This window comes from Ictalurus furcatus, chromosome 26 (genome assembly GCF_023375685.1).
Source record: "Ictalurus furcatus strain D&B chromosome 26, Billie_1.0, whole genome shotgun sequence".
Taxonomy (NCBI): domain Eukaryota; kingdom Metazoa; phylum Chordata; class Actinopteri; order Siluriformes; family Ictaluridae; genus Ictalurus; species Ictalurus furcatus.
Genome location: NC_071280.1, coordinates 2,719,480 through 2,745,418, shown reverse-complemented (window position 1 = coordinate 2,745,418; position 25,939 = coordinate 2,719,480). Strand labels below are relative to the sequence as shown.

At 39.1% G+C, this 25,939-nt stretch overlaps 2 protein-coding genes across 3 annotated transcripts; both read left to right on the top strand.

The window, feature by feature from the left end:
* The first annotated feature begins 532 nt into the window (after positions 1 to 532).
* On the top strand, positions 533 to 10,755 carry LOC128601781 (interferon-induced GTP-binding protein Mx1-like). The gene is made up of 13 exons (XM_053615154.1): positions 533 to 724; positions 858 to 1,050; positions 2,618 to 2,755; positions 3,409 to 3,560; positions 3,699 to 3,837; positions 4,203 to 4,401; positions 4,609 to 4,687; positions 4,797 to 4,919; positions 7,391 to 7,532; positions 7,888 to 8,046; positions 8,263 to 8,339; positions 8,524 to 8,775; positions 9,744 to 10,755. Exons 2-13 carry the CDS (start codon positions 867 to 869, stop codon positions 9,963 to 9,965), a joined length of 1,866 nt encoding a protein of 621 aa, XP_053471129.1. The 5' UTR covers positions 533 to 724; positions 858 to 866; the 3' UTR covers positions 9,966 to 10,755.
* Positions 964 to 25,282, top strand: LOC128601780 (interferon-induced GTP-binding protein Mx1-like). Of its 2 annotated transcripts, none has more exons than XM_053615153.1 (13): positions 964 to 1,050; positions 15,353 to 15,545; positions 17,113 to 17,250; positions 17,975 to 18,126; positions 18,265 to 18,403; positions 18,769 to 18,967; positions 19,185 to 19,263; positions 19,353 to 19,475; positions 20,985 to 21,126; positions 21,597 to 21,755; positions 21,985 to 22,061; positions 23,182 to 23,439; positions 24,331 to 25,282. In XM_053615153.1, the coding sequence occupies exons 2-13, from the start codon at positions 15,362 to 15,364 to the stop codon at positions 24,550 to 24,552; spliced, it is 1,872 nt and encodes a 623-aa protein (XP_053471128.1). In that variant the 5' UTR covers positions 964 to 1,050; positions 15,353 to 15,361; the 3' UTR covers positions 24,553 to 25,282. The 2 variants fall into 2 exon arrangements, with proteins under 2 accessions (XP_053471128.1, XP_053471127.1); XM_053615152.1 differs by having other exon boundaries at positions 21,585 to 21,755.
* The last annotated feature ends 657 nt before the right edge of the window (positions 25,283 to 25,939 follow it).

Here is a 25,939-nt window from a genome sequence, read left to right as displayed (position 1 = left end):
TATACTGTATAATAAACATGAAGCAAAGCTCTAGCACAATAATCATGCATGATGGATACTGCGTTCTAAATCACACGCTGCTATGAAACCCTAATTTTAAGGCGTAAGTACATACTTAGATTTTTGGCAGATTATTCTAGATAAAGAAGGTACCAATTGAACATTCCATTAGCAACAATTAGTGCCAATAAAATGATGAATTATTATTTAGAAAACCCTGTAAGTTTATTAATATAAAGGAAATCTGGTATAAAAAATTTAATTGCAACCATGCTGACTTTACAGCTACCCACTAACAGCAGCACCTGAAATATGGAGGTATTTATATGGATAAATTATATATTGATGGAAAATTACCCTTTAAAATGTAATGACTTTTTCCTGACATATTCCCTCTTTAAGACATATCTTACCCCTTCCTATCCCACCTAATATGGGATATATATATATATATATATATATATATATATGTGTGTGTGTGTGTGTGTGTGTGTGTGTGTGTGTGTGTGTGTGTGTGTGTCTGCACACACACAGCCATTAAGTAGCAACAATACAAAGACTTATAGACAGTTATTGACCCACCTTTGAACTAGGGATATCTCAAGAGGTTTTCTGTATTGAATTTGACTCGTCTTGGCCTTATCTGCATTTGTACTTGTATTTGCATCAGTCTCGCTAAACATGGTCTGGATCCCAGGTGATTCGTTGGCGCTTTGCATGACAGGTGAAGCCAACTGGTGCATCAGTTTCACTTTTCCACGTAACTCAGAGGAAACAGAGCTGTGTTAAAGCGCACACTTAAAAAACTAAATTGTTTTTAGTTATCGATCGACTTACTTTGCCGAGTATTTTCTCAGCTGTCAGAGATGAGCCTGAGTGAGCAGTATGAGGCGAAAGTGCGTCCGTACATCGACCTGATCGACTCTCTGCGGGTGTTCGGTGTGGAGAAGGACATCGCGCTTCCAGCCATCGCCGTGATCGGAGACCAGAGCTCGGGGAAGAGCTCGGTGCTGGAGGCGCTGTCCGGTGTCGCTCTGCCCCGCGGGAGTGGTGAGACACCATGGGGCATCTTATTAATCATATGGGTTTTTACAAATACAAAAAATAAACAAAAAAAGAATTATTTCTTCTTCTTCTTCTTCTTCTTCTTCTTCTTCTTCTTCTTATTATTATTATTATTATTATTAAAAGTGCTGTTATTTTGCATTTTTGATCCGATTAGAATTATTAGATTTATTTCTTTCGCGAAAATGCATCCAAAGTGCATTCGAGTGCACTCATTTTAATGTTGCTCAAGATAACTAACTTAAATAACTAAAACAAATTAATAAAATAAGCAGTGATAGTTTCCCTTCTCATATAAATTTTAAAAAATAAAATAAATAACATTATAATTACACCATGCTTTTACCTGTAATGATGTTAAACTCTAATGTAATAATAATTTTATTAAAGTTATATTATTTAATATAATGTGAAATATGTACGACATTTCTGTAAATGAATTCAGGAAGTAGGCTCGTGATATCAGAGGATGGAAGTACTTTGCAGATCATTTTGTTTGCAGAAAAAGGACATTTGTGTTAATGGACGCATAAATTGTTACAGAATTCAGAAGAATCGTAGTGAATGTCAAATCCAAAACCAACTTTACTACGGTGACTGCGTTCTGTGCGACTGTAGTGATCAATGTCACTTCCAAATACAAACACGCCCCATAGTAGGCCTATACTCCCACCCCCGACACTAACTGACCGGTGTCTCTGCGAGGTGTCATGCAAACGCAAAGGGATTTGCGAATTTGTTTGAATATTGGCACACTATGTTCGATGCCGAGGAAGTGACGTAGCAAACAGGGTAATTGCTGTTGCTACAGTATTTCTGACAGGGTCATAACTCGTAACACACAACTGCAAGTGAAATGCAACTGCAAGTGGACTTTGCGTTGCACTTGAAATTTGCCAGACATTGTACGTTCATGTACACGAAAACGCTGTAATATGCGACTTGCATTTACGTTTTCGTTTGAATTATGTTGCAATTTACGTGTCCGCATGTAGGAAACACAACTGCAAATCCAATTTACGTTTAATTTTGAAAATTGTCCGCAAGATACTTCCATTTCAATGGAATTTACAAACCCGATCAAACCTAATTTACATACAATAGTGCACATGCTCACAGGACCACCTCAGGGACATCAACAGAGTCTTAACGGAGCCGAAACTTTAATACAGATAAAGTTACGTTCACATACGTGAAATTCGAATTTCAGGTTAAATCTATTTTGAACGCCCTTATTCATCTTCATTTTATTTTCACTCTCATGGCAAGTATCACTATCGAGTATTATGCCAACAGTTATGTTAGCCTAATGTAATGTTCATTACCAATAGAAACTTAATAGTCAATAGTAACATAGAGAGATATGTAATGATTGTAACGTCTTTATATTTAACATTATTTATACTGAAACTTACAGAACATACAGTAAGTCGCTACGTACGACGTATGTATCAGAATGGCTTCAAATGTTTAAAAAAAAAAAATTAATAAATGTCCGAGAGAAGAGTATTTGACTTTATTACGTTTGAATTCTCTGCCGTTAATCACGAAGGTATCGTGACACGATGTCCACTCGAGCTCAAGATGAAGAAGAGCAGACAGAGGGACTTCTGGCATGGAAAGATCAAGTACAAGGACATTGTGATAGACATTACAGATCCAGCAGATGTGGAGAGATTGATTAGAAATGGTAACGATGTAACGCCGCACTCTATAACAGCTCTATAAAGAAATGTTTATCAAGTCTCTGACATTTTAGACACAGTATGGCCAAATATTTGGTTTGTTTCACTCCATCAGTCAAATCTTGGGATGACACTTATACAGTCAAATTAGTGGACAGTAACTTATTATTATTATTATTATTATTATTAAGCTTACAACAAAATCAAGCAAATTTCCATGAGTACTTACCCAAGTCCTAAGCGCCTAATGTTGAATACAAGCTAGCTTTGCTACTTTTTTGACTTGTAATGAAGCTACACAAAGTCCTCTCTAATGCTGAAGAGGAGCTATAGTCTGTAAAATTATTTTACAAATAAAAACTTGAATAACATGAAATAAAAATGTGCGATTGTATTATGACTATTCTGTCCCATTGCTGTGTTGTGTTGTGTTTGCCAGCTAGCTTTGTTTGGGCACATTCTTTAACATTAGCAGTCTAATTTGATTAGCGTCTTTCTCAAACTTTATCAAGCCAACATTGTTTGGACTTATTCCTAAACATTAGCTATCTAATTTGGTTGCTGTTTTGTTAGCTAGCTAGCTTTGCTAAATTATATAAATATTTTACCTAGCTGTCTATTTAATTATTACTGTCTCATAAGCTTGTTCTTCTTTTAGCTCAGAATGAAATAGCTGGAGCCTTGGGCATGAGCGACGAGCTCATCAACCTGGAGGTGACATCCACCAATGCTCCCGACCTCACGTTCATCGATCTGCCTGGTATTGTCCGTGTGCCAGTCAAAGGCCAACCAGAGGACATTGGAGAACAGGTCAATTGCTTTTAGGGATTATTTAAATGGATCGTATTTGTTATGTGGTATACTGATTAAATATGACATTGTAAACTCTGATAAAATGTCAAATAAAGCATTTTGAAATGTACCAGCGCATGCCTGGCTTTCTTTCAGATTAAGAGCCTGATCAAAAAGTTCATCACAAAGCAAGACACCATTATCCTGGTGGTGGTGCCGTGTAACGTGGACATCACCACTACTGAAGCACTGAAGATGGTTCATAAAATCGATCTAACTGGCGAAAGAACCCTCGGTCTGTATTTTTAATATATAGTGAATTGCAGAACTTGTGACTGTAACATTTCTCTTCGGTTCGGAGGGAAAAGTATAGCGATTTTATTTCCCTGCGCATATATCAACGCACATGCTTACACGCAGCTCTGTGCAGCTCAGCTCTTGCCCTCGCGTAGCTCTAGTCTCGCCCCGCTTTATCCTTGCCACTACTTACTGAACAGAACACTCATTAGCCAAATTTCACACAGGTCTAGGATCCTTACCACTCACCTTCCGCAGCTCTGCTTTCCATTCCTCTCGACCACGCCCAGCGCTTCCACAGTGATGCTTTAACACGTGCACAAGATATCTTCCAAAAACATTTTGCATGTGTGTTTATAACAGGCATTCTAACAAAGCCCGACCTGGTGGACAAAGGCACGGAGGATGAGGTGGTGTCCGTCATCAACAACGACATCATTTTCCTCGCTAAAGGCTACATGATTGTCCGGTGCCAAGAACAGCAGGAGATCCTGGACCGCACCCCTTTGTATGAAGCCATCGAGATGGAGAAGATCTTCTTTATAGAACACCCACATTTCAGGTAGACATTTTGATCTCAGGGCAGATATCTCTTGAGAATTTTCCGGAATTTGCAGTTTGAAGTCTTAAAAGGTACAGTATGTAGAATTTCAATTTTAATATAAGAATATTAACCATGTTAGCTAGTATAATCATATTAATCTATAAATAAAATGGATGTTATTTAAAAAAACTCAGTGAGATGAATGTAAAAACACGGTTTTCACAGGATGCCGTATAAAGAAGGAAAAGCCACCATTCCCAAGCTGGTTGAGAAACTCACACTCGAACTTGTCCTTCACATCGAGGTAAAGCCAGTTCTGTCCAGAAGCCTGTAGATCGTGTGGTACACAAATGTCCCTGCTCATAGTAAAATCCTTTCTGGTAGTAAAATGTGGCCGTGTGTGTGTGTTTTAGAAATCTCTGCCACAGCTGAAGGAGCAAATCCAGGTGATGTTGGCTGAAACTCAGACTGAACTGGATCGCTACAACTCTGGGCCTCCTACAGATCCAGAACAATGGATGGACTTCCTGACTGATGTGAGTTGTACACAAAAACGAAATAAAGACTAACAGCGAAGGTCCTGAAATTTGGAATAATGTCATTTAACATGGCCTTGGAAAGTCATTTCCTGGTTATTGTTTCCTTGGTTATTAGTATATCCAGAGTTTTTCCACTGTGCACTCGATGTACTGCTGCAGATATTACCTACTATACCCAGAGTTTAATTTGAGCAGCTCTGAAATGTATCGCACCTAAAAAGAGCGAGCAGCAGCAGGTCGTTGTTGAAGCAGTTTGGAGATCGAAATAAAAGGAAAACGTCTGGGTTACGCATGTAAACCCTGTTCCCTGAAAAGGGAACGAGACGTTGCGTGTAGCGTAACAGTATGGGAACACCCCTCGCGCGCAACCGGCCTCTGAAGCTTGTGTAAAATCATGCCTATTTATAGGCCGGAGCGGTGGACGTAAGTACAGAGAGCCCTTACTGGACACAGTAGGTGCATCCTCTCTTGTTCCAGTGTGAGGAATGGAGGAAGGCAGAAAGCCTGCAAAACCACAGGGTGGGCAGCCGATATAGGCACCTTAGAAATATAATCTGGCCTAGGATACAGGAAGGCCTTGGCTAATCCAAGGGCAAAGTCAAGGCAGGGGGCAACAGAGAGAGCTTGTAGATCTCCTATTCACTTGAGAGATGTCAGGGCCAGCAGAAGAGCTACCTTTAGAGTCAGAAGCTTCTCAGAGGCCGAGGGCTCAAATGGGGCCCCTGTCAGGCCTTCCAGAACCACAGAAAGGTCCCAGGAAGGTACGCACGGCCTGCAGATGGGCCTCAGCCGCCTAACACCATGCATGAACCTCGAAGTTAGAGGATGTTGCCCCACAGAGGCTCCATCAACCAGGGCGTGGCTGGCCACGTAAACCCTGATTGTAGAAGGAGCACACCCCGCTGAGAAACGTTCTTTTAAGAACTCCATGACTGTAGCTATTGCGCAGTTCATTGGGTCTACAGTGGATCCCTGCCGATGGGAAGCTGCCAAGGAGTTCCTTTTAGCAGGGATATTATCTCTGATAACCATTTTCAAGCTGGCCAATAAGGTGCTACTAGCAGCAGACATAGACTGTCTTAGTGAACTCTCGCTAGAACTTGTAAGAGCAGAGCGATCGGGCGAAAAGTGTACAGATGTGACCTCAGCCATATGTGCACCATAGCGTCCAGCCCTAATTCTGTGGGAGGAGTGGGGGCGAAATACAGCAGGCCCTGTGGTGTCTCCTCGGAGGTGAACACATGCAGTCCTGCTTGGCCAAACCTCTGCCATATGGACTCCATGGACACTGATTACTCTCAAACCCACAACTTCTCAGCCACCACTGAACGGTCTCCTGTGCAATAGGCCCATAAGCTCCAATAGTGTCCCATAGAGACTGGAGGGGATGAAGATCCAGCTTTATCTTAATCAATGTTGATAGGATTGACCCTACGCATGTTGGGGATAGAAACGCCCTCATCGTAGTAGAATCCTTATAACCCCTAGAAAAGTTGTCCACTGCACTGGAGAAAGCATACTTTTCTGAGGTTCAACCTGAGCCCCAAGCTCCCTGGATTGTGCTACAATTAAGTAGTCCTCCAGGTAGTTTAGTACACAGATGCCCTGGAGTCACAAAGGAGCCAGAATGACATCCATGGACTTTGTGAAGGTGTGAGGGGATAAAGCTAGTGATATTTCTATATGGAAATATGCACCTTTTAGATCTATTGTCACAAACCAGTCCTCAAACTGAATCTGTGGAACGATAAGTGTGGCCGTCAGCATCTTGAACCCCTATCTCCGAAGAGTACAGTTCAGAAGACGCAGATCTAAAATTGGTCGCATACTGCACTATTTTTTGTGGACCAGGAAATAACAACTGTAAAAACCTCCCTCCCTCAGGGAATAGGGTACATGTTCTATGGCCAATTTGTCCAAGAGGAATCTTACTTCCTGCGCTAACCTTGGGCTCTGGTCTGTGCTGACTACTGTGGTGAGCACACCTTTGAACCGGAGCTCTAAACTGGACTCAGTAACCCTTTTCTACGGTAGACAGAATGCCTCTGGTAGGCTGAATGCCGCCATATGTCGAGCTCACTCAACAGGTCTGCTTAGTAGGCCTGCAACACTGTCATTGTCTGCAGTGACCCACGAGCAAGAGTACTACTGCATAGGCCTTTCCCACCAATGCCACGGTGGCCTTACACGGTGGCTTGGATGGCAAAACCGGCCGACGTTGAGCTGAAATCAGGAGACGTTCATAAACGATCTACAAAGTAATCCCATATTTATCTCTGCCCAAACTGCAAATGGATGGTAAAAAGCAGGGGTCTCCAATCTGCAAAGGGCTGGTGTGGGTGCAGGTTTTCATTCCAACCAAGCAGGAGCCAAACTTCACTAAAACGCTAGTGTATTACAGAGCGCATCTGATTTTTTATTATTTTTTAAAAAATCAATCTGACTACAGGCCTTTGTTTGTTTATTAGAAAATAACAGCATTTACTCAGGACGCCATCAACCTAACAATTGGAGAGGAGACGAAGAGCGTGCCACATGTCAACATCTTCTCCACTCTGAGGACACAGTTTAATGACTGGAAGACTGATCTGGACATATCAGAAATGACATGTGAGTGACATGCGGTGTGATGATATATCTCTGTGTCTGTATATCAAGGGTGTTACAGATGTTGGGTACCTGGAATACTGCAATAAAAAAATCTTTTAAAAAAATGTGGATGACTTTGCCCATTTGAAAACCTGAAGCTAACGATGTAAGACATTGTACATGTACATATTTATAAGTCATGAGTGAAGAATAATGAAGCCATATCTTCTGTTAAAAGTGTTCTTGTACAGTATGAGTGTCCACTCTTTTTTTACAAAGACATGAGTGGGGATGGGATGTAGGATGGACCACATTGATGGTTATGTCGTTTACTTTTACCCTGAACCTTTACTTTGGTGGCGGAGGGGATTTTTAGTTAATAAGGGCATTGAGAAGGAAGTGAAGGAGTATGAAGAAAAGTACAGAGGCAGAGAACTCCCAGGATTCATCAACTACAAGACCTTTGAGATGTTTCTGAAGGACCAGATCAAGCAGCTGGAGAAACCTGCCATCAGCAGAATGAAGGAAATCTCAGGTATATGGCATATATGAACTCATTTGAAGATAAATGTATGGAGCCATTTCGCAGGCTTTGTATTCTGTCTGTGCATGTAAGGTAATAAATAATGGGAAAACATCATGACTTACTACTACTACATCATAATTCCACAGATTCCACATAAATTTCTCATGCACATTCAGCTTTGCTTTTTGTGTGTATCGAGATTTATTTATGTATTTATTTATTTAGTTTTGATTAGGAAAGAGTTCATCCAGCTGGCTCAATCCAACTTTATGGACTTCCCCAATCTCCTCAAAATGACAAAAGTAGGTCCTCATATGTACACAAACTTTACAGACATGTTTGAAACTCTGCCTACATTTGCTGGACCATGAACACCAAATGACAATATATGATAAACATGAAGCAAAAGGTCTAGCACAAGAAGCATGCTGTCAGGGAATATCATGTTCAAGTATGTCATGGTGAGATGGTCCTTTGTTCCTCCAGATCAAGATCGAGAACATAAAGCAGCTGATGGAGTCCGAGGCTGAATCGATGCTGAAGACTCAGTTTAAGATGGAGCTGATGATCTATACTCAGGATAACGTCTACACTAACACCCTGAACATGCACAGGGAGGAAGAAGATGAGAGACAATCTCATGGTGTGGCTCTCCCTCGTTGCAATAGATTGTACAATCACTCAGACACTGAAGCCACCCTGGAGGAACTGACCCACCACCTCAAGTCTTACTACAGCGTAAGTGGTTATTATTAACTGTTCATTTCCTGGTGTTACTGATGATATTTCTTATTATTTGCAATGTTATCATGTTCAACCAGAGTAAGAGGGCATAACCATGATGGATACTACTCAGACTCTGACTACTCCTCATTTAAAGGCGTAGTACCTGCTTTTATTTATGAAAAGATTATTCTAGTTCAAGAACATATAACGTGAACACTCCTTTAGCCATAGTACACCACTTATACCTGCATATGGACTTTTTTGAGAGGAGTTGGAGTTCTCTTGGCATTTGCCCTTGGACTTAGAAGATGGTTTTACTCACATACACATTCATTGCAGCACAATGAAATTCTTTTCTTTGCATATGCCAGGTTGTTAGGAAGCTAGGACCAGACATGAGCAGATAGGGGCTTAAGGGCCTTGCTCAAGGGCCCAACAGTGGCAGCTTGGCAGTGCTGGGGCTTGAACCCTTGGCTTTCTGATCAGTAACCCAGAGCCTTAACCGTTGAGCCAAGTAATACCTTATTTTAGAAAACCTTATTTTAGAAAAAAAATACCTTATTAGAATACCTAATCACTGGTGCAATGCACAAATGAAGCCCACTAGGTGATATTAAGACGTGGCCTTGAAAAGGATTTGATGGTTTTCGGTCTCGAATTGGTGTGGCTTTCCTTTCTTTTGAACTTGATCTTGGCTTGGCCTGGACTTAAGACCCCCCCCCCCCCCCCCCCACACACACACACACACAGACACAACAACAAAAAAAAAAACCCTCGGTCATGACTCGACCTTGGCTGGCCCTGGTCTTGGAATTGGACAGTCTTGACTACAATATTATTTGAGACAGACTTCTATTACTTGTTGCTTTCTTTAGCCTTATCGCTCCAGTTAAAAAAATGAACTGTCAAACATAACATGCATGCCTTATCTTAATTGACTCTGTTTGGGGTAAATTCTTCTTAATTGAATATGTGTTTAGATTGCGAGTAACCGTCTGGCTGACCAGGTGCCGCTGGTGATCAAGTACATGGTGCTTCAGGAGTCAGCGGTGCAGCTGCAGAGAGAAATGCTACAGCTCATGAAGAACTATAACATTAATGATCTGTTGGAAGAAGATTATGAGATCAACATCAAACGCAACAACCTAAAAAGCCGCCAGAAACGTCTGATGGAGGCCCTCGACAAACTGGTCTTGCTTTAAATGTAAAATTTATAGTCAATTATGGTTTAGGGAAAGATGTATAACTTTCCATCAATTTAGGAAATGCAGATAGTAATGATAATAATAATTGATATATTTACTTTTAGATGATTAGTTCATATAGCTACTTAAAAGCATTACGTTTGTTTGTTGCACAATATTTAAAGAAACGTAATCGAAAAATCTGTTAATGTGATTTCTTACTCTGCTGTGTTGAGTTTGAGATAAAATTATCCTAGATGTACTTTTTTTTGTTTCGGGACTGTTTTCTGCTTCTTATACTTGCTGGGAGAAGGATTTTATTATTTCTTTTTCACTTGGATTGATAATGATTAATTAGGAATAAACTTTCATAAAATCTAGTTTGGAAGTTGTACTTGTTTTTATGTCTTAATCCCATAGATATTATGCTCTAAGGGTGGTGATATATTAAACATACCATGTCAGGACTGTGTACTGTTTCGAACCCGGTCTAGATCGGGCCGCAGCATACAGGGAGGAAAAATAAATAAATAAAAAAAAGAAAAAGGGTTGGCGAGACAAAGATTGCGTTTGTTTGTTTTTTATTCTCCAAACGGAGCACCTTTTATATACACAGTGGTCTTAATCTTCAGAAGCCGACCAGGCCAAAATAATAAACAAAAATTCCCTCTAACTTTACCAAAGAAAACTAACTCAACTACAAGAAAAGAAAACAAAAATACACTGTCTTCCCTCACTCCCTGGCTAACCCAAAACAGGAGAAAAGATGAATCAACACAAATGGCATCGACTTCCTACTAACCCCTCCTAACCGTGCACTATTTACAGAGATGACTATTAGTGTGTTAAATAACTAAATACTATATATATATATATATATATATATATATATATATATATATATATATATATATATATATATATATATAAGGGTATCACGTGAATCGTAATGGGACAGAGCATAAACAAAGTCAAAACAGGCATAAGGTCATACACAGGCGAAATGCACTTGTCTCTACACACAACACAAATGGCAATGATCTGCCCTGGGATGAAGTCTGACGTGACTTAAGTACATTTCCAGAAGCGTGCCGGCAACCAATCCCGTCGCACAAGGCTGGAGCAGGCGGGAACAAGACGTGATCGTGCAGTAGCAAGCCGGAACGTGACGCATGCAGTAAGTGGGGTCTAGAGAAGGGGGAGGAGACAAAAGAAAACCCAGCCCACCACCGACAGGGACACACAAATGGCACATAGAACAAATAGAAATATATTGAATAACGTAACAGTACGTGGAGTTTGCATGTTCTCCGCATGCTTCGAGAGTTTTTTCCGGGTACTACAGCATCCTCGTCCAGTCCAAAGACATGCATTGTAGGCTGATTGCCATCTCAAAAATATGTGTCCACAGTATGTCAATGTGGCATATCCAAAGTGTCCGTAGTGTATGAATGGGTGTGTGAGTGTGTATGAGATTGTGCCCTGGGATGGATTGGCACCCTGTCCAGGGTGTACCCTGCCTCGTGCCCGATGCTCCCTGGGATAGGCTCCAGGTTTCCCCGTGACCCTGAAAAGGAGTAAGCCGTAGAAGATGGATGGATGGATGGATGGATGGAATATTAGTGGAATCAGTGAGTATTAAATTGATCATAAAATTGAAATCAAGCTAATGTGTTTAATAGAGCCAGTGATTTTTGTGTAATAAGTTCAACAATGTTCATTTAAAGGTGCCTTAGGCAAGATTTCTTAACATTTGTCAAGATTAGATCTCTAACAGTGATATAGTGCACTATAACACTATATAACACTATATACACTAAATATATAACACTAAAAAACTAAAAATTAATCTCTTAATGATTTATGAGAATGGTCACGAGGGTGCGGAGTGAAGGGGTGTGAGGGAGTGTTTATAAAATGGCTGACCAGATAGCCATGTAAACACAAACAGGACCTCTGAGGACCACTGAGGTCACAGCTTAAACCATTGTGTGTGTGCGTGTGAAAGCTGCTCCAACTCAGTGACTCTCCTACTCTAGTTGCTGGGATTTCATCTCCTCCTCCTTAAAATACATTTGAAAGCTTTTCAAGACAGATAATGGCTTTTCTTGCGCTTCACGGTCCTCTGCACGTGCGGATTCTCATCAATGAATGAACGTGTGCTATGAGACGTTGTTGTTGTTGCTGTTGTTGTTGTTGCTGTTGTTGTTTTTCTTCTTCTACTTCTTCTTTTGGTTTTAATGGCGGTGGGCAAACCAGCTTAAGGTGCATTACCGCCACCGACTATATAGGAGCGGGGAGCACCGAAAGAAGGTTAAAACAACAAAACAAAAAGAAAATGCGGTAAAACTCACTTAAAAACATATAATAAAATGAAGTGCGAAGAGAAATCAAAGGAAGGCAACTATACAGTATTGAAATATACAGAGGACTGAGACCCTCACCGCACGATCGCACTTCAACGCGCGCGCACACACCCCCTTCACAGACTGTCCTGAAAAGAAGATTTCTCCACGGGAGACACTAAAACTGTGTCTGAACTGTTTGAACATGAACTACTCCAGTGATGAATAAGCCACTAGTAATGCAAATGTGAATAGGTTTAATTACAGACAAAAATAGCAAATACAATTCTGAAACTAACAAATCAGTCGTTCGTAAATATCCCAGAAATGCTTTTTGCTTATGAAATTATTTGTTTTATTTTGTTTACGCATGTCACTGTAACTAAATTAACCAGAATTATTTGTTTCTTTCTCTTTTTTTCCATGTAATCTTTTATTTCATAACCAAAGTAATTTTTTCTTGAACTTTGATCAGTGTTAAGACCCAACAAACAGGGGACGTCCCCCGGACCTTGCGAACGTCCACTTAGGTCCGCATTTGGTCCGGTTTATAACATTCGCTGGCGGACGTTCCGAGGAGGTCAGAGGATATCGACCCCTAAACGTCCCGAATGGCTGCTGGACGTCCTGTGAACGTCTGTAGGATGTCTGTAGGACATTATATATATATAATATATATATATTACAGTATCTCACAAAAGTGAGTACACCCCTCACATTTTCGTAAATATTTGATTATATCTTTTCATGTGACAACACCGAAGAAATGACACTTTGCTACAATGTAAAGTAGTGAGTGTACAGCTTATGTAACAGTGTAAATTTGCTGTCCCCTCAAAATAACTCAACACACAGCCATTAATGTCTAAACCGCTGGCAACAAAAGTGAGTACACCCCTATGTATTACACTCAATTTAATGCTGCAGATATTATCTACTTTCCCTTTAAACAGCACATCCAAAATGACTGGCATTTCCCGTTAACATTTCTTAAACTAGAATACAGTTTACAGTGAGAAAAATGAAATGTTGTGGAAGAAGCATGGATGAAAAAACAGTCTAGATAATTTGGTCTTACATGAAAACTCTTCCTGCTCTCATCCCTGTCCTAACTTTCAGCCGTGCTTGTTCCTCCTCTGGCACCACTATATATATATAAAAAATTATATATATATATGTATATATATATATATATATATATATATATATATATATATATATATGTATATATATATATATATATATATATATAATTTTTTTACATAATTTTTACCCTATTATTAAAATGACATTTTAACTGACCGATCGTACGTTGAACGATTAAATAACATGCTTATATTATTGAGGCTTCCGTCGTGTGACACATGAGTACATCACACTATTTATACAGATCACAATGTGGTTGTTTCCTCCAAGCTAACTCTTTGATGCGATTGGGCGCTGCATCCGCACACGACCAATCAGAATCGTTTCTTGTGCACGCAGACAGGGGACTTCTCTGTCTTGTGTATGTAGTGACTGCTTTGGTGTTTCGATCAGTATCATTTCAAAAGCAAGAAGATTTCTCCAATTGCTTTAGGTCATTCTTCATGATTAGTCATACATCTGCTACCTGTTCCCGTGCTACTATCTGTAATGCCGAAATTTGCTCTCATTCAGTGATGAAGGAAAGTTTAATAGTTTAATAGATTTCTTTCACTAAAACACAAAACACTGCATGTATTACACTAAGAGCGCAACAAATATTTGCATTTTTATCCGCAATTCAACAAAATATCCTACTGAGGAAAACATTAAATAACTCTGTTCGGTAAATTTGAATGCTACCCTTCTAATAAGGATCTATGTGATTTGTAAAGTAACCATGATAACACTAAAAAGCATACAGTATGAGGGTTTTTATTTATTTATTTATTTATTTTTTATCTGACAACAGATCTTTGTTTGTTTATCAGAAAATCACGGCATTCACTTAGGACGCCATCAACCTAATGATTGGAGAGAAAGTTCATTCAGTTGACTCAATGCATTTCTTTCTGAACTTCCAAAATCGCCTCAAAATGCCAAAAGGTACTTCCTCATATTTACACGCACTTTACAGGCACGTTTAAAACTCTGCCCACGTTTGCTGGACCACGAACACCAAATGAAAATATAGCTACTGTATAATAAACATGAAGCAAAGCTCTAGTACAATAATCATGCATAATGGATAACTGCGATCTAAATCACACGCTGCTATGAAACCCTAATTTAAAGGCGTAAGTACATACTTAGATTTTTGGCAGATTGTTCTAGATAAAGAATGTATCAACTGAACATTCCATTAGCAACAATTAGTGCCAATAAAATGCTGAATTATTATTTAGAAACCCTGTAAATTGCGATCGCAAATTAGGACGTTAAGCTTTCGCGTTAGGCCTGTTGTTCAATCGGAATCATGTTGAGATCATATGTCTGGCTATCCAGGTAATGCTCCAAAAGCAGTTTATTAATATAAAGGAAATCTGATATAATTTTTTTTTAAATGCAACCATGCTGACATTACAGCTACCCACTAACAGCAACACCTGAAACAAGTATTTATATGGATAAATTATATATTGATGGAAAATTAACCTTTCAAATGTAATGACTTTTTCCTGACACATTCTGTCTTTAAGACATATCTTACCCTTTCCTATCCCACCTTATATGGGATATATATATATATATATATATATATATATATATATATATATATATATATATATATATATATATATGTCTGCACACACACACCCATTAAGTAGCAACAATACAAAGACTTATAGACAGTTATTGACCCACCTTTGTCTTGGCCTTATCTGCATTTGTAGTTGTATTTGCATCAGTCTCGCTAAACATGGTCTGGATCCCAGGTGATTCGTTGGCGCCTTGCATGACAGGTGAAGCCACCTGGTGCATCAGTTTCACTTTTCCACGTAACTCAGAGGACACAGAGCTGTGTTAAAGCGCACACTTAAAAAACTAAATTGTTTTTAGTTATCGATCGACTTACTTTGCCGAGTATTTTCTCAGCTGTCAGAGATGAGCCTGAGTGAGCAGTATGAGAAAAAGGTGCGTCCGTACATCGACCTGATCGACTCTCTGCGCGTGTTCGGTGTGGAGAAGGACCTCGCGCTTCCAGCCATCGCCGTGATCGGAGACCAGAGCTCGGGGAAGAGCTCGGTGCTGGAGGCGCTGTCCGGACTCGCTCTGCCCCGCGGGAGTGGTGAGACACCATGGGTCAACTTATTAATCATATGGGTTTTTACATATACAAAAAATAAACAAAAAAAAAAGAATTCTTTCTTTTTATTATTATTGTTATTATCATCATCATCATCATCATCATCATCATTATTATTATTATTATTATTATTATTATTATTATTATTATTATTATTGCTGTTATTTTACATTTCTGATCCGATTATAATTATTAGTTTCATTTCTTTCGTGAAATTGCATCCAAAGGGCATTCGAGTGCACTCATTTAACTGTTGCTAAAAAAAAGCACTGATAATTTCCCTTTTTGTCTAAATTAATTAATTAATTAATTAGTCAAATAATATTATAATTACACCATGCTTTTACCTGTAATGATGTTAAACTCTAATGTAATAATAATTTTATTAAAGTTATATTATTTAATATAATGTGAAATATGTACGACATTTCTGTAAATGAATTCAGGAAGTAGGCTCGTGATATCAGCGGATGGAAGTACTTTGCAGATCATTTTGTTTGCAGAAAAAGGACATTTGTGTTAGTGGACGCATAAATTGTGACAGAATTCAGAAGAATCGTAGTGAATGTCAAATTCAAAACTAACTTTACTACGGTGACTGCGTTCTCTGCGACTGTAGTGACCGATGTCACTTCCAAATACAAACACGCCCCATAGTAGGCCTATACTCCCACCCCCGACACTAACTGACCGGTGTCTCTGTAAAGCGTCATGCAAACGCAAAGGGATTTGCGAATTTGTTTGAATATTGGCACACTATGTTCGATGCCGAGGAAGTGACGTAGCAAACCAGGTAATTGCTGTTGCTACAGTATTTCTGACAGGGTCATAACTCGTAACACACAACTGCAAGTGAAATGCAACTGCAAGTGGACTTTGCGTTGCATTTGAAATTTGCCAGACATTGTACGTTCATGTACACGAAAACGCTGTAATATGCGACTTGCATTTTCGTTTTCGTTTGAATTCTGTCGCAATTTACGTGTCCGCATGTAGGAAACACAACTGCAAATCCAATTTGTGATTACTTTTGAAAATTGTTCGCAAGATACTTCCATTTCACTGGAATTTACAAGCCCGATCAAACCTAATTTACATACAATAGTGCACATGCTCACAGGACCACCTCAGGGACATCAACAGAGTCTTAACGGAGCCGAAACTTTAATACGGATAAAGTTACGTTCACATACGTGAAATTCGAATTTCAGGTTAAATGTATTTCAAACGCCCTTAATCATGTTCATTTTATTTTCACTTTCATAGCAAGTATCACTATCGAGTATTATGTCCACAGTTATGTTAGCCTAATGTAATGTTCATTACCAATAGAAACTTAATAGTCAATAGTAACATAGAGAGATATGTAATGATTGTAAAGTCTTTATATTTAACATTATTTATACTGAAACTTACTGAACATACAGTAAGTCGCTACATACGACGTATGTATCAGAATGGCTTCAAATGTTTTAAAAAAATTAATAAATGTCCGAGAGAAGAGTATTCGACTTTATTACATTTGAATTCTCTGCCGTTGATCACGAAGGTATCATGACACGATGTCCACTCGAGCTCAAGATGAAGAAGAGCAGACAGAAGGACTTCTGGCATGGAAAGATCAAGTACAAGGACATTGAGAGAGACATTACAGATCCAGCAGATGTGGAGAGATCGATTAGAAAAGGTAACAATGTTGTGAATCATAGTCGTACAGCTCTATAAAGAAATTATTATCAAGTCTCTGACATTTTAGACACAGTATGGCCAAATATTTGGTTTGTTTTCACTCCGTCAGTGAATGTCACACTGTCAAATCTTGGGATGACACTTATACAGTCAAATTAGTGGACAGTAATTATATATTACTTAATATATGTTATTATTATTATTATTATTATTATTATTATTATTATTATTATTAAGCTTACAACAAAATCAAGCAAATTTCAATGAGTAGTTACTCAAGTCCTAAGCGGACTAATGTTCAGTACAAGCTAGCTTTCCTACTTTTTTGACTTGTAATGAAGCTACACAAAGTCCTCTCTAATGCTGAAGAGGAGGTAAAAGCTATAGTCTGTAAAATTATTTTACAAATAAAAACTTGAATAAAATGAAATAAAAGTGTGTGATTGTACTATGACTATTCTGTCCCATTGCCGTGTTGTGTTGTGTTTGCCAGCTAGCTTTGTTTGGGCACATTCTTTAACATTAGCAGTCTAATTTGATTAGTGTCTTTCTCAAACTTTATCAAGCCAACATTGTTTGGACTTATTCCTAAACATTAGCTATCTAATTTGGTTGCTGTTTTGTTAGCTAGCTAGCTTTGCTAAATTATATAAATATTTTACCTAACTGTCTATTATTTTTGTTTTAATTATTAGTGTCTCATATGCTTGTTCTTCTTTTAGCTCAGAATGAAATAGCTGGAGCCTTGGGCATGAGCGACGAGCTCATCAGCCTGGAGGTGACATCGACCAATGCTCCCGACCTCACGTTCATCGATCTGCCTGGTATTGTCCGTGTGCCAGTCATAGGCCAACCAGAGGACATTGGAGAACAGGTCAATTGCTTTTAGGGATTATTTAAATGGATCGTATTTGTTATGTGGTATACTGTTTAAATATGACATTGTAAACTCTGATAAAATGTCAAATAAAGCATTTTGAAATGTATCAGCGCATACCTGGCTTCCTTTCAGATTAAGAGCCTGATCAAAAAGTTCATCACAAAGCAAGACACCATTATCCTGGTGGTGGTGCCGTGTAACGTGGACATCAAAACTACTGAAGCGCTGAAGATGGTTGAAGAAGTTGATCCAAATGGCAAGAGAACCCTCGGTCTGTATTTTTAATATATAGTGAATTGCAAAACTTGTGACTGTAACACTTCTCTTCAGTTCGGATGGAAAAGTGTAGCGGTTTTATTTCCCTGCGCAAATATCAACCCACATGCTTACACGCAGCTCTGTGCAGCTCAGCTCTTGCCCTCGCATACCTCTAGTCTCGCCCCTCTTTATCCTTGCCACTACTTACTGAACAGAACACTCATTAGCCAAATTTCGCACAGGTCTGTGATCCTTACCATTCACCTTCCGCAGCTCTGCTCTCCATTCGTCTCAGCCACGCCCAACGCTTCCACAGTGATGCTTTAACACGTGCACAAGATATCTTCCATAAACATTTTGCATGTGTGTTCATAACAGGCATCCTAACAAAGCCCGACCTGGTGGACAAAGGCAAGGAGGATGAGGTGGTGTCCGTCATCAATAACGACATCATTTTCCTCACTAAAGGCTACATGGTCGTCAGGTGCCGAGGACAGCAGGAGGTCGTGGACCGCATCTCTCTGTACGAAGCCATCAAGAAGGAGAAGGACTTCTTTATAGAACACCCACATTTCAGGTAGACATTTTGATCTCAGGGAAGATATGTCTTGAGAATTTTCTGGAATTTGCCATTGGAAATCTTTAAAGGCGCAGTATGTAGAATTTCACTTTTAATATAAGAATATTAACCATGTTAGCTAGTACAAATGGTCCTAATCATATTAATCTATAAAATAATGGTTAGTATTGAAAAAAAACTCAGTGAGATGAATGTAAAAACATGGTTTTCACAGGATGCCGTATAAAGAAGGAAAAGCCACCATTCCCAATCTGGCTGAGAAACTCACACTCGAACTTGTCCTTCACATCGAGGTAAAGCTAGATTGTATGGTACATAAATGTCCCTGCTCATAGTAAAATACTTGCTGGTAGTGAAATGTGGCCGTGTGTGTGTGTTTTAGAAATCTCTGCCGCAGCTGAAGACGCAAATCCAGGTGATGTTGGCTGAAACTCAGACTGAACTGGATCGCTACAACTCTGGGCCTCCTACAGATCCAGAACAACGGATGGACTTCCTGACTGATGTGAGTTGTACACAAAAACGAAATAAAGACTAACAGTGAAGGTCCTGAAATTTGGAATAATGTCATTTAACACGGCCTTGGAAAGTCATTTCCTGGTTATTGTTTCCTTGGTTATTAGTATATCCAGAGTTGTTCACTGTGCACTCGATGTACTGCTGAAAATATTACCTACTATACCCAGAGTTTAATTTGAGCAGCTCTGAAATGTATCGCACCTAAAAGGGCGAGAGTCTAAGAGAGTGAGGGGCAGCAGGTCGTTGTTGAAGCAGTTTGGAGACCGGAATGAAAGGAAAACACGAAGGGCCTAGCTATTGTAGATTAAACTCATGACTTCATCACTTGGCATCAATTAATTTCTCTCACGTTCTTACTTTCATCCCTTCTGTGGCTGACAAATAAATGATTACACACACACATACATATATATATATACATACATATATATATATATATAAACAAAACTTATCTTTACATTATCTGACTTAGGATCTTCTGACATACTGTTTATTCCTTTCATCCCTGGAAAGGAACCCAATTGATTTCCTGCTCACAGACCGACAAAGATGAAAAATGCCGTAGTTGGGTTCGGCAAATTCAATTCACTTTTATTTGTATAGCGCTTTTAACACTGGACATTGGCTCAAAGCAGCTTTACAGAAATATCTAAACACACGATAGAGATTTTAAGTGTGAATTTATCCCTATTGAGTGAGTCGGTAGCGACGGTGGTGAGGAAAAACTCCCTAAGATGATGTGAGGAAGAAACCTTGAGAGGAACCAGACTTAGAAGGGAACCCGTCTTCATCTGGGTAACAACGGATAGTGTGAAAGTAAAAGAAAGTTCATTATGGTTTTAACATGAAGTCTGTTTGTTGAACTAGTTCAATGTTCACCAAAAGAGACCTGAGTGTAAAACTGCATATGGTAATTGCAGTCCCAAGGCCATCACAGCAACCATAGTCCCAGCAACCACAGCGAGAACGTCCATGTGGAATTGAGGTCCAAAACCATTTCCATTGTACTTCAAGCAGTATCATCCTCAGCAATCTCCAGACTATAGCCTCCAGTTGATGAAAGCTCCATCTAGACGTAGGGCATCAGGATGGATCAGGCAGGTCCGGAGAGCAGAAAGTGTCAGGAACACTGGCATCTCCATAATATCATGTGTGGCTCGACCATCAATTCTGTTTTCCTTTATATCTGCTTTCATTTTACATTATAGCTTTACGAACCTTCTGGCTAATGTTGACGTTGAGCTGAAATCAGGAGACGTTCATAAACGATCTACAAAATAATCCCATATTTAACTGTGCCCAAACAGCAAATGAATGGTATAGAGCACGGGTCTCCAGTCTTATCTGCAAAGGGCTGGTGTGGGTGCAGGTTTTCATTCCAACCAAGCAGGAGCCAAACTTCACTAAAACACTACCATATTACACTGAGCGCATCTGAGTTTTTATTCTGTTTTAAAAAAATCAGTCTGACTACAGGCATTTGTTTTTTTATTAGAAAATAACAGCATTCACTCAGGATGCCATCAACCTAACAATTGGAGAGGAGACGAAGAACGTGCCACATGTCAACATCTTCTCCAGTCTGAGGAGACAGTTTCATGACTGGAAGACGGATCTAGACAAATCAGGAAAGACATGTGAGTGACATGTGGTGTGATGATATATCTCTGTGTCTGTATATCAAGGGCGTTACAGATGTTGGGTACCTGAAATATTACAATAAAAAAATTTACTAATTTAATTCCCTCAGGTACTACCTATGGTATGACTTTGCACGTTTGAAAACCTTTCACCAAGCATCTATATTTCAACATAATCTTTGTTTAATTTAAATAGGAATTTTCTGGGGAAAAAAATCTTATCTAAACTGAGAAGCTAGTCAGAGTTGTAGGAAATTGTATATTTACATATTTATAAGTCATAGATGAAGAATAATGAAGCCATATCTTCTGTTATAAATCTGTTAAGTGTTCTTATACAGTATGAATGTCCACTATTATTTTACAAAGACACGAGTGGGGATGGGATGTAGGATGGACCACATTGAAGGTTATGTCGTTTACCTTTACCCTGAACCTTTACTTTGATTGGGGAGGGGATTTTTTAGTTAACAAGGGCATTGAGAAGGACGTGAAGGAGTATGAAGAAAACTACAGAGGCAGAGAACTCCCAGGATTCATCAACTACAAGACCTTCGAGATTATACTGAAGGACCAGATCAAACAGCTGGAGAAACCTGCCATCAAGAGAATGAAGGAAATCTCAGGTATATGGAATATATGAACTCATTTGAAGATAAATGTATGGAGCCATTTCACAGGCTTTGTATTCTGTCTGTGCATGTAAGGTAATAAATAATGGGAAAACATCATGACTTACTACTACTACATCATATTTCCACAGATTCCACATAAATTACTCTTCCGCATTCTGCTTTGCCTGTTGTGTATATTGAGATTTATTTATGTATGTATGTATTTATTTATTTATTTTAGATTTCATTACGAAAGAGTTCATCAAGCTGGCTCAATCCAACTTTCTGGACTTCCCGAATCTCCTCAAAATGACAAAAGTAGGTCCTCATATTTACACAAACTTTACAGACACATTTAAAACTCTGCCTACATTTGCTGGACCGTGAACACCAAATGACAATATATGATAAACATGAAGCAAAAGGTCTAGCACAGTGGTTCTTAACCGGGGGGCGCGCCCCCCTGGGGCATTCGTGGAGAGTTAGTTGGGGGTGCAAATTTTTTTTTTAGAATTAACACACATCCCCGTGACACTGAAGGAAGGACAAGCGGTATAGAAGATGGATGGTTGGATGGATTAACAGACATGGCATCATTTGGGTCCTCTGTGTATTTTATTGCTTTTCAAATAGAATGTGCATAAATGGAAAAACTCCACTTTCTCCCTCCTTCTGTATTTTCTTTTTGCTGGGGAGATTAGCCTGCCTTTTATCTAGCTGTCAGTACAGACCAGTGTTGCCAACTTAGCGACTTTTTAGACCCTTTTAGAGGCTTTTTTTGAAGGGGAAAAAAGCGCCTAGTGACTTTTTGGACAAACCTTAGTAACTTTCCAAATATCACCAGTACTGTCCTGCAAGCGCGAGGTCCTGCTTTCCCGCTGCACTCACACCTCTCTCTGCATCTCCTCTGTTCAGTGAGGGACTGAGAGCCAGAGATTTAACAATGTCATGGATAATGAGACGTGCCCTTCCTCCACATTTACTTAATTCTTATGTGAATGTTTTTAGAATGCAAGACGAATGGAATGCAACATGTTTTACATGTAAATTAATCCACGTTACCACATCCTAGTTCTCTTGTTCAAAGTAGTTATAGTGTTCAGAAACAATTTTGATCATTCATGTTCCATACCTGTCTGTTATATAGTTTTATAAAAGTCATAAAAGTAATTTTTTAAATCATAAATGTTATGAAAAATAATATAAAAAATACAAAAAAAATCTATCTATCTATCAATCAAAACAGATTATATATATATATATATATATATATATATATATATATATATATATATATATATATATGGGCGTGCCACATGATAGGGGAGGCTTTAGTTACAAAAGGTTGAGAACCGCTGGTCTAGAACAGTAACCACCATGCTGTCAGGGAATATCATGTTCAAGCATGTGATGGTGAGATGGTCCTTTGTTCGTCCAGACCAAGATCGAGAACATAAAGCAGCTGAAGGAGTCCGAGGCTGAATCGATGCTGAAGACTCAGTTTAAGATGGAGCTGATGATCTATACTCAGGATAGTGTCTACACTAACATCCTGAACAGGCTGAAGCGCATGGAGGAAGAAGATGAGAGAAAATCTCATGGTGTGGCTCGCCCTCCTTGCAAAAGTTTGTACAATAACTCAGACATTGAAGATACCCTGGAGGAACTGACGCGCCACCTCAAGTCTTACTACAGCGTAAGTGGTTATTATCAACCGTTCATTTCCTGGTGTTACTGATGATATTTCTGATTATTTGCAATGTTGTCATGTTCAACCACAGTAAGAGGGCATAACCATGATGGATACTACTCTGACTCTGACTACTCCTCATTTAAAGGCGTAATACCTGCTTTGATTTTTGACAGATGGTTCTAGTTCACGAACATATATGACGTGAACACTCCTTTAGCCATAACACACCACTAATACATGTGTATTGACTTTTTTGAGAGGAATTGAGTTCTCTTGGCACTTGCCTTGGACTTAGAAGATGGCTTTTCTCACATACACATACATTGCAGCACAATGAAATTCTTTTCTTTGCATATTCCAGGTTGTTAGGAAGCTAGGACCAGACATGAGCAGATAGGGGCTTAAGGGCCTTGCTCAAGGTCCCAACAGTAGCAACTTGGCAGCACTGGGGCTTGAACCCTTGGCTTTCTGATCAGTAACCCAGGGCCTTAACCATTGAGCCAAGTAATACCTTATTTTAGAAAACAGCCTAATCACTGGCGCAATGCACAAATGAAGCCCACTAGTTGAAGTTAAGTTATGGCCTTGAAAAGGATTTGATGGTTTTCGGTCTCGAATTGGTGTGGCTTTCCTTTCTTTTGAACTTGATCTTGGCTTGGCCTGGACTACTGACCCTCCCCCAAAAAACTCGGTCATGACTCGACCTCGGCTGGCCCTGGTCTTGGAATTGGACGGTCTTGTCTACAATATTATTTGAGACCGACTTCTATTACTTGTTGCTTACTTTATCCTTATCGCTCCAGTTCAAAAAATGAAATGTCTAACACAACATGCATGCCTTATCTTAATTGACTCTGTTTGGGGTAAATTTTTCTTAATTGAATATGTGTTTAGATTGCGAGTAACCGTCTGGCTGACCAGGTGCCGCTGGTGATCAAGTACATGGTGCTTCAGGAGTCAGCGGCGCAGCTGCAGAGAGAAATGCTACAGCTCATAAAGAACTATAACATTAATGATCTGTTGGACAAAGATTATGACATCAACATCAAACGCAACAACCTTAAAAGCTGCCAGAAACGTCTGACAGAGGCCCTCGACAAACTGGTCTTGTTTTAAATTTAAAATGTATAGTCAATTATGGTTTAGGGAAAAATGTATAACTTTTGATCACTTTAGGAAACGCAGATAGTAATGATAATAATAATTGATATATTTACTTTTAGATGATTAGTTCATATAACTACTTAAAATGCTTTACATTTTTTGTTTGTTGCACAATATTCAAAGAAATATAATTGAAATATCTGTTAATGCAATTTCTTACTCTGCTGTGTTGAGTCTGTGACAAAATTATCCTAGATGTCCTTTTTTTTTGTTTTGGGACTGTTTTCCGCTTCTTATACTTGCTGGGAGAAGGATTTTATTATTTCTTTTTCACTTGGATTGATAATGATTAATTAGGAATAAACTTTCATAAAATCTAGTTTGGACATCATTGGAAGTTTTACTTGTTTTTCTGTCTTAATCCCACACACATTATGCTCTAAGGGTGGTGATATATTAAACATACCATGTCAGGATTGTGTACGTGGAGTTTGCATGTTCTCCCCGTGCTTTGAGAGTTTCCTCCGGGTACTAAAGCGTCCTCCTCCAGTCCAAAGACATGCACTGTAGGCTGATTGCCATCTCAAAAATATGTGTCCATAGTATGTGACTGTGCGTTGGCACCCCATCCAAGGTTTCCCCTGCCTTGTGCCCAAAGTCCCCTGGGATATTCTCCAGGCTCCCTTCAACCCCATTTTTGCTCTACTTGGTGTCATATTATGTCACAATACAACTCTACAGAAGTGACAATGAAGCATGATCAGAGATCAAACAATACAGTAAAGTAAATGTTGCCTGAAAATGAAAAAGTCCTTTATGTAGCCTACATTAATTACCTCGATATTATATTTATTATATATTCTTATTTGGATGCTTTGTGCCCATACACTGATTCCACTAACGTTCCATTAAACACAATCAACGGCCAACAGCGCCATCTAGTGTAATAAGTTCTACAATGTTCATTTAAAGGTGCCTTAGACAAAATTTCTCAACTTTTGTCAAGATTCGATCTCTAACAGTGATAAAGTGCACTATATAACACTAAAAAACATGAAAAATGAATCTCTTAATGATTTATGAGAATGGTCACGAGGGTGCGGACTGAAGGGGTGCGAGGGCGTGTTTATGAAATGGCTGACAGGATAACCATGTAAACACAAACAGGACTTCTGAGGACCCCTGAGGTCATCGCTTAAACCACTGTGCGTGTGTGTCTGTGTGTGTGTGTGTGTCTGACACACACCTACATATTTTCCATCTTATTCACAGTATTGGTAAGGGGAAAAAGCGGCCATTGCACCTTTAACGTACGACTGACAATGTAAAAACTAAAAACAAAAAAAAAACTACACATTGTATGCTATAAAACTTCTCATTCGTGGCATTTGCCCAGCAT